We start from the raw sequence: 22,233 nt of genomic DNA on the forward strand, positions 1-22,233 counted from the left end.
AGCCTGCAAAGAGCCCACCCCTAAACAGGGTTTGCCACATCAATTGGAGAAAGGAGCACAAGAGTGGTGTCCAGGGCGCGGCCTGGGCCTGCGGGAGCCATGGTCCAGGGGGTTTGGGCCAGGCGTGACTACCAGACTCAGACCAGGAGCTCACGCACCAAGGTGTCCACCATCCCTCTCTCAGCAGCGGGACACAAAACTCGGGTTTGGCCCTTGGGTGCAGCACAGTTCTGCCCCAGAAGTTTCTCTGACCACCCTTCTGGAACAAAAGATAGGCATTTAGGGTCCTGAAAAACATGTTCCTGAAAATCTCCACGAACACTTCCTTAGAGTTTTGTGAATGTGGCACCTGGCCCCGCCACCGGGGTGAGACACCAAAAGTGTCCACCCTCCTGGATCGAACGGTCGAGCATTGTGCTCACAGCAACCCCTTACGGACTTTCAGGACACGCTGGGGGGGCCCATGTCAACTGCTTGCAACACAGGAGAGAGGGCTGGGTGAAATTTTTCTAAGTCCCATGGTGGACACCAGGACAACCTGGTTCTTCTGCAGGAGAACCCCGCCACTTCCAAGGAAGCACCCTACTGATTTAAATATGTTCAGCCTCTCCAAGAGTTCCCTAACTAGGTTATCCCTGATCCTAGGCATGGCGGTGCTACCCCTGAGTCCATCCGCAATTCTAATGAGGGAAGTTTTTTGGTCTCTGTTCAGGAATATGGAAGCAAAGAATTCATTGAAGAGGTCAGTTTTTTTGTTTGCTGCAATCATGAGATTGCCAAGCCTATCCTGTAGGGGCCCCATGTTACCCAGTGCCACCTTCTTACTCCCTGTGTATTTGAAAAAGGACTTTTTGTTATCCTTAATTCTGATTGCCAGCCCTAGCTCCAACTCGACCTTGGCTTTCCTAACCACCTCCCTGCAGTCCTGAGCAACAGAGGTGTAATCCTCCTTGGTGATATCCCCTTGCTTCCATACACCTCCTTTTTTGCCCTTAGGCATCTCTGGATGCCTTTGCTAAGCTATGGAGGATTCTTAGCACTCCTGCCCCCCCTTGGTGCACATTGGGACCAACTCCCTTTGAGCTTGGAGGATTGTCTCCTTGAGGAACAGCCACCCTTCTTGGACCCCCATCTCATTGAGGCTCTGAGATCCCACTGCCTCTCCTACCAACCTTCTCAACTTACAGAATTTGGCTCTCCTGAAGTTGAAGACCTCTGCCTTGCTGCTTGCTTTCACCACCCTGTGCTGGATTGTAAATTCAAGCAGGTGATGATCACTGTTGCCCAGGTGGTCGAATACCCGCAGACTCCTCACCAGGTCATCACTTGTGGCAAGGGCCAAGTCCAGCAAGGCATTTCCCCTGGTAGGACTATGCACCTTCTGGGTTAGGTGGAGGTCCTGTATCCCGGCTAGAAACATATGTGATTGGTTGGACCTGGCTGACTGCTCCTCCCAGCAGATGTCTGGGTAGTTTAGGTCACCCATGACAGCCACATCCCTTGACATTACAGCCTCTGTGAGCTGACCTGAGAATTCCAGGTCCAGCTCGTCCCCCTGGTGAGGTGGTCTGTAGTAGCCACCCACTAACAAGTCCCTTTCCCCGTGACCCCCTTGCATTCTTACCCAGAGCGCTTCATTTTGCCCCTCTCCTGACCCCATCCTGATCGTTGAGGACGTGTATTGCTCTTTGACATATAGTGCTACTCCCCGCCTCTTCCCTGCTCTGTCCCTCCTGTGCAGCCTGTAGCCCTCAATGTCCACTGCCCAGTCGTGGGTAGAATCCCACCAGGTCACATCCAGAGCCAGGGCTACTCGTGCTATCTCAGTAGCATGATACAGAAGCATCTCTGTCAGTACGTTACCTCTGCCTCTTCAAAGCCACTCCCCGGTAATATAAATTGGCAAAGAGTATCTAGTTATGATATTGTACTAGTCAACTTTCTTTTTAACATTTGAAAAATAGACTCTACTTTTTTCTTTTTCAGTCCCACTGTATGAGAAGTCATTGTGTATCTTTGCCTGAGTGGTCTTCAGTCTCTGCCTCCTCTGTTTCCTTTCTCACTCTTTGTATCTGGTTATATTTTCAACCACATCTCTATGTGGTTCATCTCTCCTTTCTTTTCCTAGTAGCTCCTTATCTCTTTCCTTTTTTTGATGTAACTCCTCTTTCATTTTCTTTTTGCCATCTGTGCAAAACCTCCTTATACCCATCCCTCTACATAAATGTATGTAACTTGTCTAAACAAAGATTTGCACCTTATAGACTAACTGAATCAGAATGTATAAGCTTCCATGAGCAAGAGCTCACAACACAGCTAGCTATTTCTCACTAAACAAAGATTTGTTAGAAAAGATAGATAGCTTGTGTTTAAAGGACAATGAGGAGGTGAGGATTCATTTCACCACAAACTGGAAACGGCAACGAAAGGGTGGGCTGCTGAGAATCCTAACAGGTTATTGTATTGCTTTTGGATTCTGTTTGAGGATTCACTTAATGTTTATACTAGCCTTGAAGCCTCAACTTGGCTTCTGCATGCTAGAAGGCAGGAGAACATTTTTTCCTCTATACCACCAATTTTTTTTCTTCCTACAGCTTTGTGGCTGCTATAGTAGGAGATAGCACAGTTCTGGGACTTCACAGTTCCCCTTAAGCTCCTAGGAGGAAGTGTGAGTGATAGAACTGCACTGTAGACTTTCCACTGTTGAATACCCCATATGGTATTCCTGCAACTGTCTTCTTGCTCCAGTACATGCCTCCACTAGAGTAAGGTTCCCATGGTAAAGAAGCACTGGATTGGTTACACTTTGTTCATATTTGAAGGACACTTGTTGACTTGTTATTAGCAACTACAGGGGTAGAAATTTAAGCAGCATACCTTATTTTTAAAGACATAAGTATATGAGGCTTGCTCATGAAAATGTCCTGTTCTCTTCTGGGCAAGTAAATCTTCAAGCATATGACCTACCTGATCATTTGTCTTTATCCTTGAAAGGTGAGTATGCTGGGCACTGTAGAGTTTTTGCTCTTTTATGTTCTTCACAAAAGACTAGATGCAATTTGGTTTTGGAATCACCTGGATGTAGGGGACCCACAATGTAAACTCTGCACCTTGGCCCAGGAGTGTGATCCAGTTTGACCATATTTAGGCCCCAAGGATCTCTGTACAGTCAATCAGGAGACCTAGCAGGCACCTGTGTGCTCGCTGCAGAGTAGAGTGAGAAGCATGTGTCTCCAAAGCAATGATTCTCACCCTTTTTTGTACCAGGATCCATTTGTAAACATCAATGGCCAGTCCTGACCCAGTGCCCCTTGCTCCTGACCTGCTGCCCCTGTCCCTAGGCCCCAACCCCACAGTGTGTGGGGCGGGGGATGGGTGGGTGGGGGCAAGGAACTCTGCAATCCTGCAAGGGAAAAGCCACATGTTCCCCATGTTTTTCTCCCTTAAAAGAGAATCCATTTTTAAAGTTGCTTCATGACGCTTTCATATATTCTTGCACCCCATGGGGTGAGAAATGCTGCTCTAAAGGACAATTTGGAGAACCCAGAGGCATTTGAAGGCAGCCAATAGGAAATGCTGAGCAAAGGGTAAGCATGAATTTCCATCCCTTTCCAGAGCTTAAGTGTCTAATTTATGCCACACTCTAGATACCTCTGTTCATCTGTGATGCAGTATTCCCTGTCCCATTTCTGAGGTAGGTGCTTAATGTGGGGCTGAGAGTGTTAACTTTTTGGCCTAGTAGGCTTATTAGAGCTTTTGCTCAGAAAGTGGGAAACCTGGACTCTAGCCCCTACTCACCCTGCATCTCCTGCTCTCCCCAGAAAGTGTCTTAAACATAAATTAGGTGGGTGATGGCAATCTTGGCCCTCTTCTTGGGCCAAGGGTGCAGGAGTCATGTTCCAAGAGAGAAGACAAGCAGGAAACAGCATGCTTTTACAGTCTAGTCGCTCACTGCCTTGGGAGAGGGGAGTCTGTGTGGCCAGGGTTATTTCTGTTTTTTGGTTTGTTTTTTTTAAATCAGTGACTATCTATTACAGTGGTTCTCAACCTTTTTAGCCTCAAGGCACCCCCTCCATAACTTTCTGAATTGCCGAGAATCACTGAACTGGAATCTACATTCAGAAAAGATGGGGAGGTATCTTGAAGTAAGAAGAGTTGAGAGCCACTGATCTAGCTTGTGCCAGGTAAGGACTGCAGGGGCAGGACTCTTAAGCATGCCATGCCTGTTCTTTCCACTGTCTGTCCCCTCTCCACCCCCAGTCTGTATCTGGGGGGACAAGGATGGTCCCGCTCTGCCAGGGGTGCTCCTGTATGGTCTCACACAGCAGAGCTGCCCCTGTGGCTCCTCTCACTGGCCCCAGGAGCACTTAAGGATCAGAGGGGATGAGTTGGGCTGCAAAGCGTGCCCCCACACTGTAGTAGAGTGTGCTGCTGGGAGTGTGGGGCAGCTAGCACATGGGTTGGATGGAGGGCGGTGGCAATGCCAGTTCTTAGAGGAGCAGCTGCAGGCACCGCTAGGGTCTCTGGTTTGGATGCAGGGCACTGGATGATGGGAGGAGAGCACTTACCTCCTCATGTAGAAGATGGGAACAGCAACTTACAGAGATCTTGTGGTTGAGAATCACCTGTCTAATATAAAATGGAGAAAGCGTTTGGGCAGCAAATGAGAAGGAGCACATCTCTGTAGTCTGATTATTATTGGGAGATGCGAGTTCTGGGGTCCAGTCCTTCCTTTTGAGTGTACCTGGGGAAACTTAGTTATTCAAAAGAGAGGCACATCCCAAGCTAAGGTTCTTATTAAGTTTTTATGGCTTATGTAACATGAGGCGGGGGAGTTATGCACCTTTATAGATTAATTAAATAAGATATGTGTAGCACAAGCTTTTGTGAACCCAAGTTCACTTCATCAGGTGCTGTGATGAAATGGACTTGGGTTTACAAAAGCTCATGCTCTATATACATCTCCTATTCAGTTAGTCTGTAAAGGTGCATATCTGCCCTGCCCTTGTGCCTGACTTCAGTTAATAACCTCTCTCTGCTTATGTAGCATGGCCAAATGGAATGTAGTAGCTTAAATTCTACTTACCAAAGTGGATCTGCCAAATTGTCCTCATCTTTTAAACAATAATAACTTCATTTTTAGAGCACTTCGTGGTACTGTACTATATTTTATTTCTTCCTAGATTTCTATAAGCCTTGGTAGGCAGCCACCCAGTTCTGTAAGTGCCTCTTCCAAACTAAATTGCATATTCTCAATACAACATGCTTCACAGGATTGCTTATCCCACCCTGTCAGATGCATACTTGCCTGCGAGTATGATCAGAATAAAATGAGCCAAAAGACTCCAACTCCAAGGCCAGGTACAGAAATTACACTTTTACTGGTATAAATGATCAGAAACTGGTCTATACCTGTAACAGAGTAGAAGTTTGGTACAAACAGACCAGTTTAAAAATGGCAGAACTCAGTCTAAGATTTGCTACCCCACCAGAGGGCAAATGTGTTTTGTTTGCTACCGATCTAAACTATGCTGCTTACAGAAATCTGTGGAAATTAAATCATTTCTGCCTCAGGTTTTTTAAAAGTCTGTACCTAGCCAAGAGGTTCCCCACACTGAAGGAAGGCCCTCTAGCCCCAGATTGGGACAAAGGAAATAGGAATGCAGGAGCAGACTCGCACCTGAATGGATGGGTGTAGACCGGATCCCAGGAACTCTGAGGTCTTGTTTTGTTCTTCTAGCAGCTCAGGTCCATGATTCCCCACTTCCCCTCAGGCTTACAATCATCTATATGCAGTCATTAATGACGTGCATCTCTCTACAACCTGACTAGGTATATAGTAATGAAAGGGGTTGATAATGAAGACCCCCGTCTCAGCAAAGTGAAGAATTTATGACAAATACTTAACAACTGCTTGTCTAGGATGGCCTCAGAAATGATCAGTTAGAAATTATCATGATGTTCTCAATTATCAACAAATGCTGTTCTGGATGGTAATGGGTTTTAGTTGCTTTGTTTCTGTGATTTTGTTTAGTTGCTTTGTTTATGTGATTTAGGGATCTCTGTAACTGTGCTGGAATTGCCCCCTGTAGTAGCTTCTTTAATGTTTTTCATTTTGCCACTTGCCCCCCTCCCTCTTGATTGGCAGAGGGCCCCCCTGGTTGGGCCATTGCCACTGATTGCCGAGGAAGTGAAAACCACAGCATATTTAGAACTGCGGTTTTCACTTCCCCGGTGATCCGCAGCAAATGGGCCGGCTGGTGGGTTCCCTCCACCAATCAGAGGGGCGGGGGGCAAGCAGCGAAATGAAAAACATTAAAGGAGCCCTTGTGGGGGGTGGTTCTGGAAACGTGAAATCTGGTCTTTCAAGCTGGTTTCTCTATAAGGTTATCCTAAGTTCATTCCAACATTATATAATTGAGGATGTATATGAGATGGAGGTATTTATGCCAAGGCCTCTAATGTGTTCCTTACACCCACCAGAGGTAATTTGGGAAATCGATTAAATTTGAAATATTGTCAATTCAGTTGTTGTGAGAAATAGATATAGGACATAAATATAAATTAAATTGTCTTCTGTGCTTTAAAATTCAGATAAATTTAATTTTCTCCATTCCATTTCCAATAAATATATTGTATGGTACCTAGCATCTAGGATTTTTCCTCAGGAGAGTAATAAAGGCACACATTATTTTCTAATTATATAAATTACATCTTATTGTAAAGAAATTCTATTTTTACATTAACAAAGAAACTCAGTGCAGCCATCTGCTCTTTCTTCATTCCCCAAACCCTTTATTTTCTTATTGAACTTTAAATGGTTTAAATGGTGAGTTGTTCAATACTATTTTTGTGATCTTTCAGTAGTTAAGACAATGATGTGCATTTTTCCTCTTTTCTGCAGATGTCCTTGAAGGCTACAATGGGACAATCTTTGCTTATGGACAAACATCTTCTGGAAAAACGCATACAATGGAGGTAAGGAACAAAATGTTTTAATATAGTAGCATCTTAAGAATCAGTCAGGACCAGCTGCTTCCGAGTCAGACGTGTACCAGAAGTACAGTTCAGCTTTCTAGACAAGTGGTAAATACACGAGTGACAGTGATGTGTTTTGTTCAGAATACCTCTTAGACTGCGGATGTTCCTCAGGAATGCTTTCAAATGTTTTATTGATAAGTTGCTAAAATAAAAATCAGTGAATTAACAAGTCAACAATAGCTTTTCCAGACTTCATGTATCAAGTTAGGTATGTGTGTATTTTTAAAGTATCTGAGTGGGATTTGTTAATCCCAAAACAAGAGCAATGCTGAGGGTCTGTGTTGTCTTGAATGCGCCATTCTGAAAATTCATGCTTCTATTTCTGTTTCTCATTTGCAATCCTCTCCTGGGAGCCCCACTCACTCATGTTGCAGCATTAATAGCTGAGCTCCTGAGACGTTGCTCTCAAAGAACGCAATGCAAGGCTAACTGCTGAACTCCTGAGTGTATCCTTGTCCCCAGCACATGGAGAAAAGTATAATGTGATCTGGAGCCCAAGGGCATTTTGCCCTAAACCTTGTCAGCCTATAAGTAGATCCAATGAGATGATATTTTAATCTCTTGCTAAAAATCAGCAGATTAAATCGAACATTTGATTATGTGATGGCTTTTATTTACATAGCTTGCTGTCTGAGTGCTGGGCTGCGACTGTCTTACAGCAAGAACCTTCTGAAATCAGTTTATGTTGAAAATATGCTGGATAATTTTTTCCAGCATATTTTCAACTTAAGTTGCCAGCTATAAATGGAAGGCCTACAATATGTATTACTAAAGGACATGTAAAAAAAGGAACCATAAAAGGAGAAAGAGGCTTTCTTTAATTAGCTTAGCAGACTTGCTTCATGAATGGCAGAAGTGACCTACCTAACCTAACGGTGAAGGGAGAAAGAGCATGATGTTCTCTTCACCTGACTGGCCATTGTGGAATCGCTGTGCAATTGCCACAGTAACTCCTAAACTGAGGGAGGGATGTAATAACTGATGCCTTGTGTCTAATTAAATCTGCCCTTGCCTTCTTGGAGAGTGAGGGCAGGGGAGTCACCAGCTCAATCCATACAGATGGTGCAATGACTGAGTAATCCACCAGCTCAGAACATAATTAAATCAAAATGCCTGCAGGGCATGAGCTAGTGCTTCCACTGTGTGGGGAAGGATTTCTTAAAGCCAATTCATATTTAGAATTATAGGCTCTGATAAAGAGAAGTACTGTAGAAAAGGAAGGGTTTCTGTAATTTTTTTTTTTTTTGAGAGAGAGAAATCTGTCACATTAAAATCCATTTTCAGTTTTAATCCTCCTTTTAGCCCGGCATCCTCTTGTAATGCCATTACAGTACTTTGGGAAAAAATAAGTCATTCTAAAATTGAAGAAATTTTTAAAATCCTCAAGATAAAGCTGTTATACAGGATTTTCTACAAAATGTGAAATGATTAAAAATATTAGTGTTAAGCCTTCCTGGGACAAGATAGTACAATGGAGCTCTGGGAAACCCATGTCTTGCACAGGGAGAGGGATGGGTGTCGTGTATGTGGGTAGCTACATTTTTTGTTTTGTTCACAAGCTTACACTTTGTTGATTCCTTAATTGGCTTTGACTTCACTCCAGACTTTTCAATAGCAGAGTCCTCTGTTAGGTTGACATTATTATTTCATCATCCTGAAATAGGAAAAAAAAACTTTGTTTCAAATGTTACACATCACTAGCCACTGCTTGTTTGCTGTGTTAAAATGTAGGGATTGATGATCTTAGTAAAATAAAAGTTTTTAATGAGCTTTGCATTTGCCATCTTGGGGCTTCGATGAATTGACTAACTGCACTGTCAGCATGGTGATAGCAGAACAATCCTCTGAAGCATTTTTGAGGTTACAGCTGTAATAGAGAAAGTTTGGTAACTCTAACTTTTGTATGAATAGGCCGTGTTGGTTTTTCTTGCTTTCCAACACTGACATGAAACTTTATTGTGGAAATGTAATGGGTCCTGCTTCAATGAACTCCAGATTTTAGTGAAATTCCATTTATAGTAAAGTAAAACAATTTCCTCTTGGTTCACTGCATCTCAGTGTAGCAGTGTAACTGCTGGTTATGCTGCACCTTTTGATTTCTTTTTTTCCATAGGCCAGTGAATGTGATCTTGCTTCCACTCACTTCAGCGGTAACAGGGTCTGTCCCTAGAAGATAATTATACGTGGTATACAATGCCTTTGAATTGTATTTTTTTATTTCTTTTTTTTCTTTCTTATTTCCTGCATAAGGAGATGATAATAATGTAAGAGCAGAGCTTATCAAGGAGAAGGGAACATGTATTTTATGTTTTTATGTTGTCATTTCTTTGAGAAAAACTAGTAGTTATTGTCAGTGGCATTCTGGTTCTGTGACTAAAAATGAAGTGAATGCCCACATTCTAGTTTTGTAATGAACTCCATTGTAGAATGTAGTCTCCAGGCAGTACTAGCAGATAGGCAGTTATGCTAGCAAAGCTGGTTGCAGGCTGATCTAAGAGGCAGGAACAAATGGTATTAAAATTACACTGCAGCTTCAATTCAGTAATAGCATGTCATAATGGCACAGATGTAGGCAAGGTAATGCAGGATATATTTTTTTTTCCATCAGGGATTCTGAAACAGTTAATTTATCACCTCCTTTTCCTTTTCACTGATGGCTGTAAACCACTCCGCTGTGTAATGTAGGCTTTTCTGAGCAGGTGGGTGGGATGTCAGACATTGTATAGTTAATGGTAATTTTGTATGAACATCAAGCATATACACACTTTATTATAAGTAGAATATTCATGCTCAAATATATCTAAACTCTGTTTTATAGGGGAGGAATTAACAGTGTAACTGACAGTTTTCCCCCAAGATTAGTAATTCAAGGGCAGAAAGCTAGTGACTGCTTTAAATTTAGATGGACAGCTATATATAGAATGTGCCAGTTTTTCATGTTTAATTTTCTTCATCCTGGCTTAATGCTTATAAGCTGGCTGCCACTCAACCAGCCCCAGTACATTTAAATGCAGCCAATGATGTCCACAGGCACTTTATCTGAGAACAGTAATAAAAGCTGACTAATTGCTAGGGCAGTTGTACATTGCACACCAGTAAGAGTCAGAAATACATGCAGTATACACAGAGCTATTAAGTAGACTTTTCTGTCTAACTTGAATTCAGTTCTTTTTTCTTTTTAGTATTGCTTTTACAAATTACATGTTTTTACGCCTGACCTTTATTTAGAAAGGTACCCTATGGTCTATGGTAATACTTACATTACTCAGTTTCCACTCCTCTTTATACCGTAACAGGGCAAAATACAAAAACATAATGTTTTCTGGTGTCGCCATGGGATTTTGGGAATTCTTAAAATCATCTCAAGTCTATTCAGTTCAATTATATATACATCCAATAAATAAATAACTACTCCCTAAAATCTTTCTATTGCATCATCAGGCCATTTTTTACTATGGCTGAGAATGACTACAAAAGATATGAAACACCTTTTTCTGTTCTTTTCAAATTCAAGTATTTTTTCCTAGCTGTTACCATTCTGCTATATCCATGGAAGGATTCCGCCCCCCACCCCTCGGTTTTTAAGATAATTTAATTTTTGCTACTATGCATTTCAGTTTTTTATTTATAAAGCTGACTTCTTTGTAGAGGAGAAAACTGAAGGATGCTGTGCAATCAGGAAAATTGTTTTTTATTTAATGTTCAGTGCAGCTGCTTAGGGCACAGCAAGCTGGCAGCAGGCATTAATACAGAGAATGGTAATGTCTGCAACACAGCATTTCCTGCCACTAGGGTCTAGGAAAATGAAACCGCATCATATTATTGAAATGCAGATCTCCATCCCAAGCATTTCTTTTCTAGCTGTCAACACTATTGACATGATAAAACAGTCTGATGAATGGTTTTGGAGTTTTCCTCTCCTATAGGTTTTCAAATGTCTGAATTCAAACAGGAAGAGCATTTTAAGTGCTTTTGTCTTTACTTTGGTATGTTAAATCACAGAGTTATAGTGTGTGTCAGCAGGACAACATGATGCACACAATGCAAGGAGCTGCCAAAACATGTAGGTACTCTGTAGGGGGAAGAATGCTAACGTGTTGGGTCACTCTGCCACCTTTTGTGTGCATCTATACAAGGCAGATCTTTGGAGATCAGGGGATGGGTTCATAGGGGTCCACTAAGCAAAGATCTGTTTGTGAGAAGCTTTTTTCTACACTTGTGCATGAAATACCATTTCGATGTTACACTTTGTCTTTGTGTCTTTAGGGGAAGCTACATGACTCTCAGCTAATGGGCATCATTCCAAGAATTGCACATGACATCTTTGATCACATCTATTCCATGGATGAAAACCTGGAGTTTCACATAAAGGTAAATGCAGGATGACATCTTATGTAATGATTAAGAAGGAAGAAAACTAAGCTGGATGGTGAACTTTGGTCATGTTATAAAATGGGATGTTTCACCACAATATTTTTCAGAATCATAGATGATTCAAAGAACTATTAATTTTAATAAGGAGATATATAATTCAGGAATCAGATGTAACAATACCTGTTTCATTAGTCTAAGCTGAATATCCCTTTATTTTCTTTGTATATTTGCAGGTTTCTTTAATATTGTAATTCTCCATTTCTTTAATGCTTTCTTAATTCAAAGGGTAGGTCTTGACAAAAAGAAAGAGTACATTTTTAACTTGGGTTGGCCAGTGTGAGTCAGGTTAAAATAACAGCACAGACCAGTGCAGCTTGGACTGTGCATTAACTAACTTCTCGTATAGAGTTCCTACTCTGAAGTATGCATTGGCTGTTATGATATAACCATTACCTCTGCATGTTCTCATAGTTGTGCAAGTGTAGCAAAACAGTTGTAATCTTAACCCTGTTTCAATCCAGGTTAAAGTTACAATGGTTTTGCTACATTTGTACCACAATGAGAGCTCACAGATGCAGTGGTACCATCATAATAACTTATACCAGTATTATTTACTACCAATAAAACTATTACATTTGTGCACATGCTTTTGTTTAGCAGCTCTAAGTAAAGTTGGTAACCCAACTGAAAATCCAAGTTTCCTTTTCTTCACTACTATTTTAAGCTGAAGTAGCCAACCTTATTTAAAGCACACTTATTTTCTCTATGATATATGTAGCAACTGCAGCTCAGCCCTTGTTATTAACTTGTATAGGGCATCACTGGTATGGATGGTGCTTTGAGAGAATTGCAATCTCTGCCTTGAGGAGGTGGGCCATGGCCTCCTCTGCATGTTAAATGCATCACATAATTGCTGGGTTAATCTCACAGTTAATTTAAACTGGCTACACAGTGCAGATTAATTGCTGTGCCTTAAAAAGGTTCAACCAGCTATGAAGTTATTGCTGGATAATGCGTAACTACTTTAAAGCTGATTTCTATCTAGCTCTAATTTGCATGTGCAGCACAGACATACCCTGCACAGCCAGGGCTGGGAGTCCCACAGTTGAGGGGACTCTCCCTCCCAGCAGTGCCCTGCAGCTGTGAAATCCTGGGTCCTGGTAGGACCCCATGACTCATGGGAGTCTTAGTCCTGGCAGTCAGGGGTTACTGCCACAGCTGTGAATCCTGTTAACTATGGGACTCAGCTGCAGGAGCCTGTTACTTGCAATCCTGTGCTCTCCCTCTACTGGGAATAAGACGTGATAGGACCCGATGCTGGATCCCATAGTCATGCTTCCTGCCATGCATGTGTGACATGGCTGGAGGCACAACTGTGTGGATGATGCATCAGATCCTGTCATGTCTTTGCCTGAATGTCTAAAGAGGCCCCATGTTACATAAGATGTGGTTTGTTGGGAAAAGAAGACTACCTCTAGTAATTGGAGAGGTGGCAGGAGAGAAGGCTTACTAAAGCTATGCAGTTAGTGGGAACATCTAGGTTGACATTAGTTCAATAACCTGTAGTACAAGAACACTTTTACTTTGGCTTCTGTGACCAGATAGTGCTCTCTTTAGAATGTGATTCATCTCTTTTCTAGACTCTCTGTTGCTGGAGGAAATGGTAACTTGTTACTTTGCTTGATTTGATCGAGATTTAAGAGCTTAGTGCATCACATTGGTTGGATTAAATAGAGCACTGTTGTGTATTCATTTGATAATCCTCAAACAGGCCTCTGAACCCATTACTATTGTGTAATTACCTTGGTTATATAACAGAATAACTTTATTAACCATATACAGTCTTGAGTTGCACGTAAGGAGCAAAATGCTGACAGAAGAAATAGCTTTATGCATGTAAAAGGATCAACTAACTACTGAAAAATGTTTTATTAGAGTAGAGGTGTTTGAGGTTTTAAAAACCTTTTGGATATATAATTTTCATCTAACCAGATTTTGCAGGAGATTTCCATTCTGATCATTCACATCAACTGTGTGATCTTTATGTGGTTACTGCTAATTTATAGCACCTAGATGGTAGCTAGGCTAGTACCTCATTGTGCCTGGCACTATACAAACTTATTAATGGCCTGTGTTTGCCCTGACAGAAGCCTTGGATGTGTTACTTAATAATTCACATACTGACATGCCTTAATTCTTTTCTGTAATCTCTCAGTAGTTGACATTTGTTACAGTGTAATGGAAGCAGACCTGATTAAATGGCATTGAATAAATGAGTCTGTTAATTATACAAGAGAGCTGTCATTTAGAGAGAGAAATTCTGGTATTGGGACAAAGAATCCATCAAACTCTCCTGCATTTTTTGCATAAAATCATTACTTTTCAAGTTTAATCAGTCTGACAGTGGTCTTCTCAGCTGTGATCTCATCATTGAAAACTATTTTATGTTTCAATTGTTGTGAAAACATTTCTACTAGGTGTTTTGAAACATGTATTTATTGGCTTTTTTATTATACAAAACCTCAATTTGTGATGCAAGCTACCTAGTAGTGCCAGTGACCAAATCTGTGATGGTTTTGTCCAAATGTACTAAAGTGATGGAGTGTCATCTCACTTGCCAGTCTCAAAAGGAAGATTAAGGTAGGTAGGTCAGTTTCCAAAGTTTGCTCCTGTTTCTGTCACTGATTTGCCATGTTACAGGAGTGAGTTAGTTAAGCTTTTGCACCTCAGATTCCCCAGTTCTAATATTTACCTTGTGGCAGTGCTGCTATGAGGATTCATTTATTAGCTTTAATGTCTGTAAAATGCTTTGAGATCTTTTCATTGTAGAAGTTATACAACTGCAAATAATAGGGATTATTAACATATATATTGAATGTATGAATTCTTTGGGGCATGGGGCTCCCTTGCCTCTGAAAAGCACGGAGCTGGATTTATCTTTTATACTCAGGCAGAACTCCCATTGATTGCAGACTGAACAAGTGGATAATTGGACCCAGAGGGTTGAAAGTAACTGTGTTTGTCTGAAGTCAAATGGAAGACAGGGTAGTTTTGCACCTTGTAGACTAATTTAATTAGAGATGTGTATTTTGTGTGAGCTTTTGTGAGATGGAAACAGCGTTTAACACCTGCGTAAACAGTATTTTTAGCTTGCTTGTAAACCTATTTATTTAAGTAACAGCCTCTTACTGAACTATGTGCAGATGTATGAGAAGCAAGTTTTGTATATTAATATATTTTATTGGACCAGCTACGTACTTGGGATTCATGCTAGATTGGCTTTTTTGGCACAAAATGCCCTTCCTCAGGTGCGGGAAAGAAACAAATAGAGTTTAAGCTAAATAACAGGGGGGGACAGTTGTTTTGCTTAACTCTATTATATAAATGAAAATAGTCACTTAAAAAGGGAGAAGAGGCCAATATACTTTTGGAGCAAAGTATAGTTAGCAGAAGTAGCTACAGATCAAGAGGCTGAAGCAGATAAAACCTAGTTATGTAAAAAAAAATAAGATCATTCAGAAGGGGAAAGGCTCATTATTACCTGTTGAGTACAAAGAGATTAGCAGAGGGAGCAGGTGAATTGTAATGAACCATAAAACCGTTATCTGCCTTTAGTCTTCAGTATTTAGTGCCCAATAAAGTTGCATGAGAGGCAAGGATTTTTGTGGTGATATCTTTTATAGGACCAACTGTGTTGTTGGGAGAGATGTTAGATAAGTTTTTGTGTGCAAAGTACCTTCAGGTCTGGGAAAAAAGCTGACACAGCTTGTGCTAAATAACACCTTTTGTGTATAATTCCATATGTAAACGAAAAACGATCACTGAAAGAATTAGGAGAAGGCTGTAAAGAGCAAAGTTAGCTGGAGTGGCTTCTAAGCAAGAGAAGTGCAGTAAAATCGATAACCTAATTGTGGGAGGGCAAGACCATTTAGAAGGGAAAAGGGTTGATATTGCTTGTGCAGTGCAGCGGTTAGCAGAGGTAGCACATAGATTGTAATGAGCCACAGCACAGTTGTCTATGTTTAGTCCATAATTTTTAGTGTCCAGTAAGGTTATGAATATTTGATCCCAAATATCTTTTGAAGGTGTTTTATAGATTTCCCTTGAGCATAAAGATTGTGAAGTCAGAAAGTGAGTGATTATTCTATCAAAAGTATTTTCCTGCTGCTCTTTGTGTTTCTCTGTCCCGTACCTTGTTCTGGTCAGAATATTAATTTTGGTTCATAGCCTTGTTTAGTTTCACTCCCATAATTTCTCACAGGGTATTTGGTGCATTGGAGGAAATTATACTGTATTCTATGGTAGATGTGCATAGGAACTATAGATTCTGATGATTTTATTGTTGGGGATGTTGATTATGGTAGCAGTGGAGGTGTGCTGAGATGCAAACACTAGTAGGAGAACTCTCTTCTTTCCTGGACTTGAAGAAGGGCACTTTGTGCCTAAAAGCTTGTCTACCATCTCAAAGCTAGAGAATTGTTCCAATAAAAGATATCTCAAAAAAAATCCTTGCCTTGTATATTTCCTGGACTACAACTACAGCAGCACTCTACATGCTACTATAGTAAGTTTATGCATTATTTGCTCCCTGAATAGTCTTTTGAAGATATTGTGTAGGTTTCTCTTGAGTACAAAGACTACAAGGTCAGAGATGGGGTGATTTGTCATTTGGTGATGACACAGTAGTATTTGGATGCAGCTTCGTTAATAAAATGTGGACTTGGAATTTGTCACAGGTATATTGATAAAATTCCTAAGAGTGAGTAAGGTGATGAAACTGCACCAGTTATGAATGATGGGTCTGAATATTGATAGTGTAGAGAGTGCACAAACTTTAAAAAGGCATTAGAAAAAAGAGAAGTTGGGCAACTTTTTGATGGCCTAGAATGACACTTTCTAATTTCTGTTAATATCAGAGATTTGTTTAATAATGCATGCAATAGACTCCAAGATATAGGTTGGTTTCATTACATTGTGAAAGTCCTTCAATTAAAATAATCATTTACCCAATAACTAAGCTACTCTAACTGTGATGCCTGAATAGTTGATATTCCAAAAGAGATTTGAATTTAAAAATTAAAGAGATCTACAGTCTCTTTGGTGTGTAGGAAGAGACAACCATGAAGACCAATGAGCTACATTTTTATTGTCCATTCGGTTTTTAAAATGAATGGATGGCATAGCTTTTATTCACATACAAATGTAATGGAGAAAATATATACGGTCAGCCTATTTTAGCATATGATTATAAAGTGAGGCCTTAATGTAAATAGTAAGAAATTTGTCACCCATAAACCCGAATCATCAGTAGGGACCACTGCAAATCACACTGGAAGTTCAGTGCACGGCAGTTCCTTTAACCTTGCAGTTTCTTCTGCACACCTTCCCACCACTGATTGGCGGAGGAGCAATGACACTTGCCCCTGATTGGTGGGAAGGTGAAAACTGCGGCACATTTAAAATTGTGGTCTTTGCCTCCGGCCATCAGGACCAAGTGGTGAGTCTGAACGGACCCCTCTGCCAATCAATGGCAGGGCAGTGCATGGGGGAAACTGCAAGATTAAAGGAGTCACCACGCAGTGCACCTCTGGTACAAATTCCAGTGGTCCCTAATCATCAGCAATGTAATGCACATGGCACAGTTCTTAAAATAAAATAAAATGGCTTTTTACCCATACAGTACTAAATACTTACTAGACAAAACAGTCTGGTGCAAGTACAGGCAATCCTTGCCATTAGTGGGGGATACATTCCTGTGTACTGTTGACACAGTTCCCTTAACTTAAATGGGTTTCTGTTTGGTTTTACTGGGGCTGAATAACCCCTTTATTTGTTCAGTCTCTCCCATCTCTGCCCCCTTTTTTGTTACACAACATAATTTCTGTTCAGTATACTCTTCCTCTTGTCCTTGATTCAGGAAAGCACTTGGGTGTGTGCTTAACGTTACGTTTTGGCTTATCTCACATTGACTCATTAAATTCAAAATACAAATAACACTAAGCTTGCTAAAGTATAATCTGCACTTAGTGATGGACATAGCGTACCTTTTATAAATATCCAAAAAGTACCTTATTGATAGGGCTGTGCGTAATTTCGGCAGCTGTTTCATTTTGGAGATGTTTCGGCACCCGAAACACTGAATCCAAAATGAAATGGAAGTCACTGAAACACCACCAAAATTAAATGAACCCATCCAAAATGTTTTGGAAATGTTTGGCAGCACCCTCTGGGAATAGTCTGGCAAAGCCCCTCAGCCCTCCTTTTAAAGTGCTGGGGCCAGGTGGGGGATGAGGCTGGGCAGGGCACCCATGCAGGCTTCTCTCACAGCTCCCCCCACTGGGGCAAAGGCAGGCACAGCTGGAGGAGCTGTGAGAGAAGCCCTTATGGCTGTCCTGCCCAGCCCCATCCCTTGCCTGGCCCAGCCTCCCGGCACTTAAAAAAAAAGGCTGCACTCACTGGGTGCAGCAGCAGTGATCGGGACCTCTGGGGGCTTGTGGCAGAGCCCCCCCATGCAGCATGGAGGAGTAGGGGGCAGCAGGGATCATCCCCCTACCTGGCACCCGCGCAGCAGCTGTTGCATCACACAGTTGCAGCGTTGCTTGGCAGGGTACCGCGCACTGTCTGGGAGTTGGGGCAGCTCTGCCTGTCAGCTGGAGCCTAGCACCACTCAACCCCAGTGGCTCCAGCTCCCAGACAGCATGCGGCCCCCTGCCGAGCTGCACTGCACCCATGCCATGGGAAAGCAGCTGCACGGGTGCCAGGCGGGGGGGAGGGGTGATCCCCATTGCCCTGTGATGCATGGGGGGGCTCTGCCACAAGTACTCGGAGGCCCTGATGGCCGTAACTACAGCCGGTGAGTGCAGGGCATTTAAAAAAACCATTTTTTTTTAAAGATTGAAGGAGCTGTGGGAGAACCTGCAGCTGTCCGGCAGTGCTTGCCTCTCCCTGGCCAATCCGAATCAGCACTGAAACAGCATCAAAACTCTGAAATGGATTCTGTCAAATTGAAACAGAACAGTGATCTGAAACACCGAAACAAGTCATTGTCCTCCAAAATGGCCGAATCGGAAACGAAACAGCCGTTTCACACAGCCCTACTTATTAGATATTCCATGGCATCATTAGAGCTTACTAAGATTCCACAGTTTGCTTTTTTTCACTCTAAATGTCTTGGAAAATTTGCAGTAAACAAGAGCAAAAGTGGATTTATTCATCTTACTTTGATGGGTCACTGAGAAGTTATCTTTCAATGAACAGTGGAAAAATCCATGTAATATGACATGTAAATAAGTTAAAATACAGATAGTTTCAACAGTAAGATAAAAATTGCATGCGGGAAACTGTTGGCTCTCGATTTAGAATCCAGATCCCTTGTTCAGGGCAGGGGACCCACCCTCAGACTGACCACAACCTTCCCATTTCATAATAGGCAAATTTATTGATAGAATGATAACAGAAAAGAAACAATACAAACAATCAAACAATTCAGACATGTTCAAACAGACCAGACGTGTTCTTTGCAACTTTACCCCTCCGGTATACTGGGCAGTTGTCTCAGTTGGGTGCTTGTGCCATTGTAGCACTACTAGTTCCCCTTTATCCTGCAAAAGGCTGGAGAAATGCCAAGGGTTAGGCCTTTCCCTACCTCCCTTGGAAACCAGACATGTCTGCACACAAAGGACCTGGTCTTCCTTGGGGATCCTATCATTTTACTCTGTGTTCCTGATCTCTGCAAAAATTGTGGGAATTAATACAGCTACATTACATTACTATTACTACTGTCCAAACTGAAATACATATTTAATACAAACAAAGCAAAAAAGAAAGAAAGAAAGAAAAAACAACCCAAAAGGATAACAACAAAACAAACAATCAATCCAGCCTTCCCAATCTTTGGTATGGCTGAGCTCTGGTGAGGCCTTGGAGATGCTTTGCATGATGCACCATTTCTTGTAGCTACTCTGCAGGTATTTTATAGCCTATCGAGAAGCTTTGCTTTACATTTCATAGTCTAGCACAGTTGACATCACAGTCACTTATAGCAATAGCATTTTATGAACACAGCCAAGCACAATCATTACACATAACACAGTCAAGCTTGATTCCTCTCTGTACCCAGCAAACTTCACAATACTTCAGCAGTGGTTCCTTCCTACCAAACACAAAGACAAAAAGGAGGGGCTTACCCCTCTCACTTGGTTTACATTTAGCTGGCACATTGTGGCTGGCTTTGCTTGGCCTGCAGCCATGCTAGTGCTCATCCAAAAATTTCCCCTCTTTGCATCTTGCAGAGGCTGCTTTTTCAACAGTGCTTTCCTCTCAAAGTGTCAGGTTCAAGGTGTATCTTGCCCCACACTAACTGTGGAGCAACATGCTACTGTTGGCTTATATTTAATTTTTTAAGTTTAGAGGGAGCCCAATGCAGAATTCATTTTTCATGTCCATTGGTCTCCCTCCAAACTTAAAAAATGAAATATATGACTAGAAGATGCATGCTGGAGATGTGATGCGTTGAAGACAATGCTTGGTCACATATTTTGGTCACATCCTCTTACCAGTTTTGGTTTGGAAAGAAATTATAAATAGAGTTAACATGGTTTTGAACACAGCACTGATACCTTTGACAAATACATGGGCTCTTGGGTGTGTATACCTCAGGAATCCAGACTGAATCTGTCCTACATTGCAATTTTTCAGTGGGCCTTATTAGTGATATTCAGTATTATATTACTGCATTGGAAAAGTTGAGCATCTCCAAAGCTTGAAATCTGGTACAATGAGATGGTGCAGCTGGCATCCACAGAGAGAGTCATGTTTATCAGGTTTAACTGCTTCAGAAAGTTTGGTGCAGCTTGAAAAGAGTTCTTCGAATATTTTTGTCATGGGTGACTGGTGCCTCTTGAGTCGGGGGGGCACCAATCAGCAGGGGGGTCCCCCGGTGTCCAAGGGGGTCCCCCAGCGGCTGATTAGGCTGTCTAGGGTCAGGGTGGGGGTGGGTCCCCCATCAGTGAGCCTCTGATCTCACTAAAAAGCGGCTGGTGCTTGCGGGGGGGGGGGGCCACTGGCACTACCGCCTGCCCCCTGCCCACAGCCTAAACACGGAGCATGGCCTGACAGGAGGCGCACCAGCACTCTCAGAGGATGCACATGCACCTCCGTGCACCCCCTATGCATCGCTACTAATTTTGGTAACTACGTTATTACTCCTTGCCCACTTTTTTAAAAAGTTTTCTAACCCTCCCTCGTACCTCCTTTTTTTTCTCCCCCTTTTCTCCTTTATTACTTGTTTGTGACAGATATGTTCATAGTTCAAGTAGACATGTATAGTTGATATAATAGTTCTGATTTTTGTGTTGCATTTAAAAAGCTATAACATCATTTAAAAATTGCATGTGGGAACTTAGAATTGATGGACATCTTGGATTGTTATACACATGCTCCGGAACTGTGGGGGGGGGGCTTTAATTAGAACAGCTCCCAGAGCCATCTAATTAATTAAAGCACCTGGAGTATCTCATCTATCAGCATCCCTGTGCTGAAAAATGGCAGTAGAGCACTTTAGCTAAAGCTTGTCAAATGCCCCCGCTGCCATTTTTCAGCACAGGGACGCTGATACACGAGACTTGGAGTAATTACCATGCTTCAGTAGACTCAATTAATTGAGTGTGCTCTAACACACTGTAATTACAGTGCATCGGAGCAGCCTTGCTGCTTATGTATAGGCACCCCTTATTTGGGTCCCTTGTCTTCTTCCATTTTTAAAGATTTGAAACTTCAGCTGAAAATGTTTTTAAATTATGAGACTGTAAATCTGAAATGATTCATATTTTTTTTGAACCAGGTTTCCTACTTTGAAATTTACCTGGACAAAATAAGGGACTTGCTTGATGGTAAGTGGCATTAGTTTCTTTACCTACTGGCTTGGGGTGATACTGAGGTTGATGAGATTGTGAGGCTTTAGTTTGTTTGCAGTTGATTCATTGCTGTCATATTTAAGAGGTTGAATTAAATTTAAGATACCTGACTGAATTTTCTGCTTTAGATTTTCTGTGCTTTAAAGTTATATGAACGTATGGATTTTCCTTATGGTATTGGGGGAGACGTTTAAAGTTATATCATCCATTAAGTTCAGTTAATTGAAGAATGGGAAAGACCCCACTTAATGTTAAATTTTGTAATTGAGTTAGAGTCTATTCAAATTATTCCATGGGCATTTGCACAAGTGATATGAGCATTTTACTGATAACAATTCTAATGCATGCAATTTCTCTTCTAGTGTCAAAGACAAATCTGGCTGTACATGAAGATAAAAACAGAGTTCCATATGTAAAGGTATAAGGAAAAATTCAAGATATTTTGGTTCAGGTCTTCCCCTTACATTCTTAAACCAGCTTCTGCTTTTACTAATATGCATTTCCTTAACTTATATTCAGTGTGTGTGGGTGAGAGGGATTGGATTAGACAAAGTCATAAAGAACAGTCCACTGGGACCTATTAAATAGATATTAACCACTGATGGTTGATGCCAGGGAAGATGTGACTGGTGGTGGACTACTGTAGACATTAGCTCTGTGTGAATAGTCTATTTGGATTCGCCTGATTCAGAGGACAGTGATTCCAATCAGAGATTCAGATCACTGTCCTGAATCAGTTCGTCTGAATCAACTTTGAAAGATTCGGCACTGGTTCAGAGAGATTCGGTGATTCGGATTGGCTGGAGAGAGGCAGGCACAGCCGGGCAGCTCCTCTGGCTGTTCCCACCTCTCTCTGGATGGGAGGAGCCATGGGAGAAGCCACCATGGCTGTCCTGCCCGTGTC

General features: G+C 41.7%; 1 protein-coding gene across 1 annotated transcript in view; it reads left to right on the top strand.

Moving 5' to 3' along the window:
* Nucleotides 1-22,233, top strand: part of KIF5C (kinesin family member 5C) — a 156,435-nt gene that overhangs the window by 56,018 nt on the left and 78,184 nt on the right. Inside the window, exons 5-8 of the mRNA XM_019553610.1 lie at nt 6,905-6,978; nt 11,308-11,412; nt 21,257-21,305; nt 21,692-21,747. Coding sequence (XP_019409155.1) covers nt 6,905-6,978; nt 11,308-11,412; nt 21,257-21,305; nt 21,692-21,747 — 284 coding nt within the window. The remainder of the gene's footprint in view (nt 1-6,904; nt 6,979-11,307; nt 11,413-21,256; nt 21,306-21,691; nt 21,748-22,233) is intronic.

The sequence above is a fragment of the Crocodylus porosus genome, unplaced genomic scaffold (genome assembly GCF_001723895.1).
Source record: "Crocodylus porosus isolate Cpor-Errol unplaced genomic scaffold, CroPor_comp1, whole genome shotgun sequence".
Taxonomy (NCBI): domain Eukaryota; kingdom Metazoa; phylum Chordata; order Crocodylia; family Crocodylidae; genus Crocodylus; species Crocodylus porosus.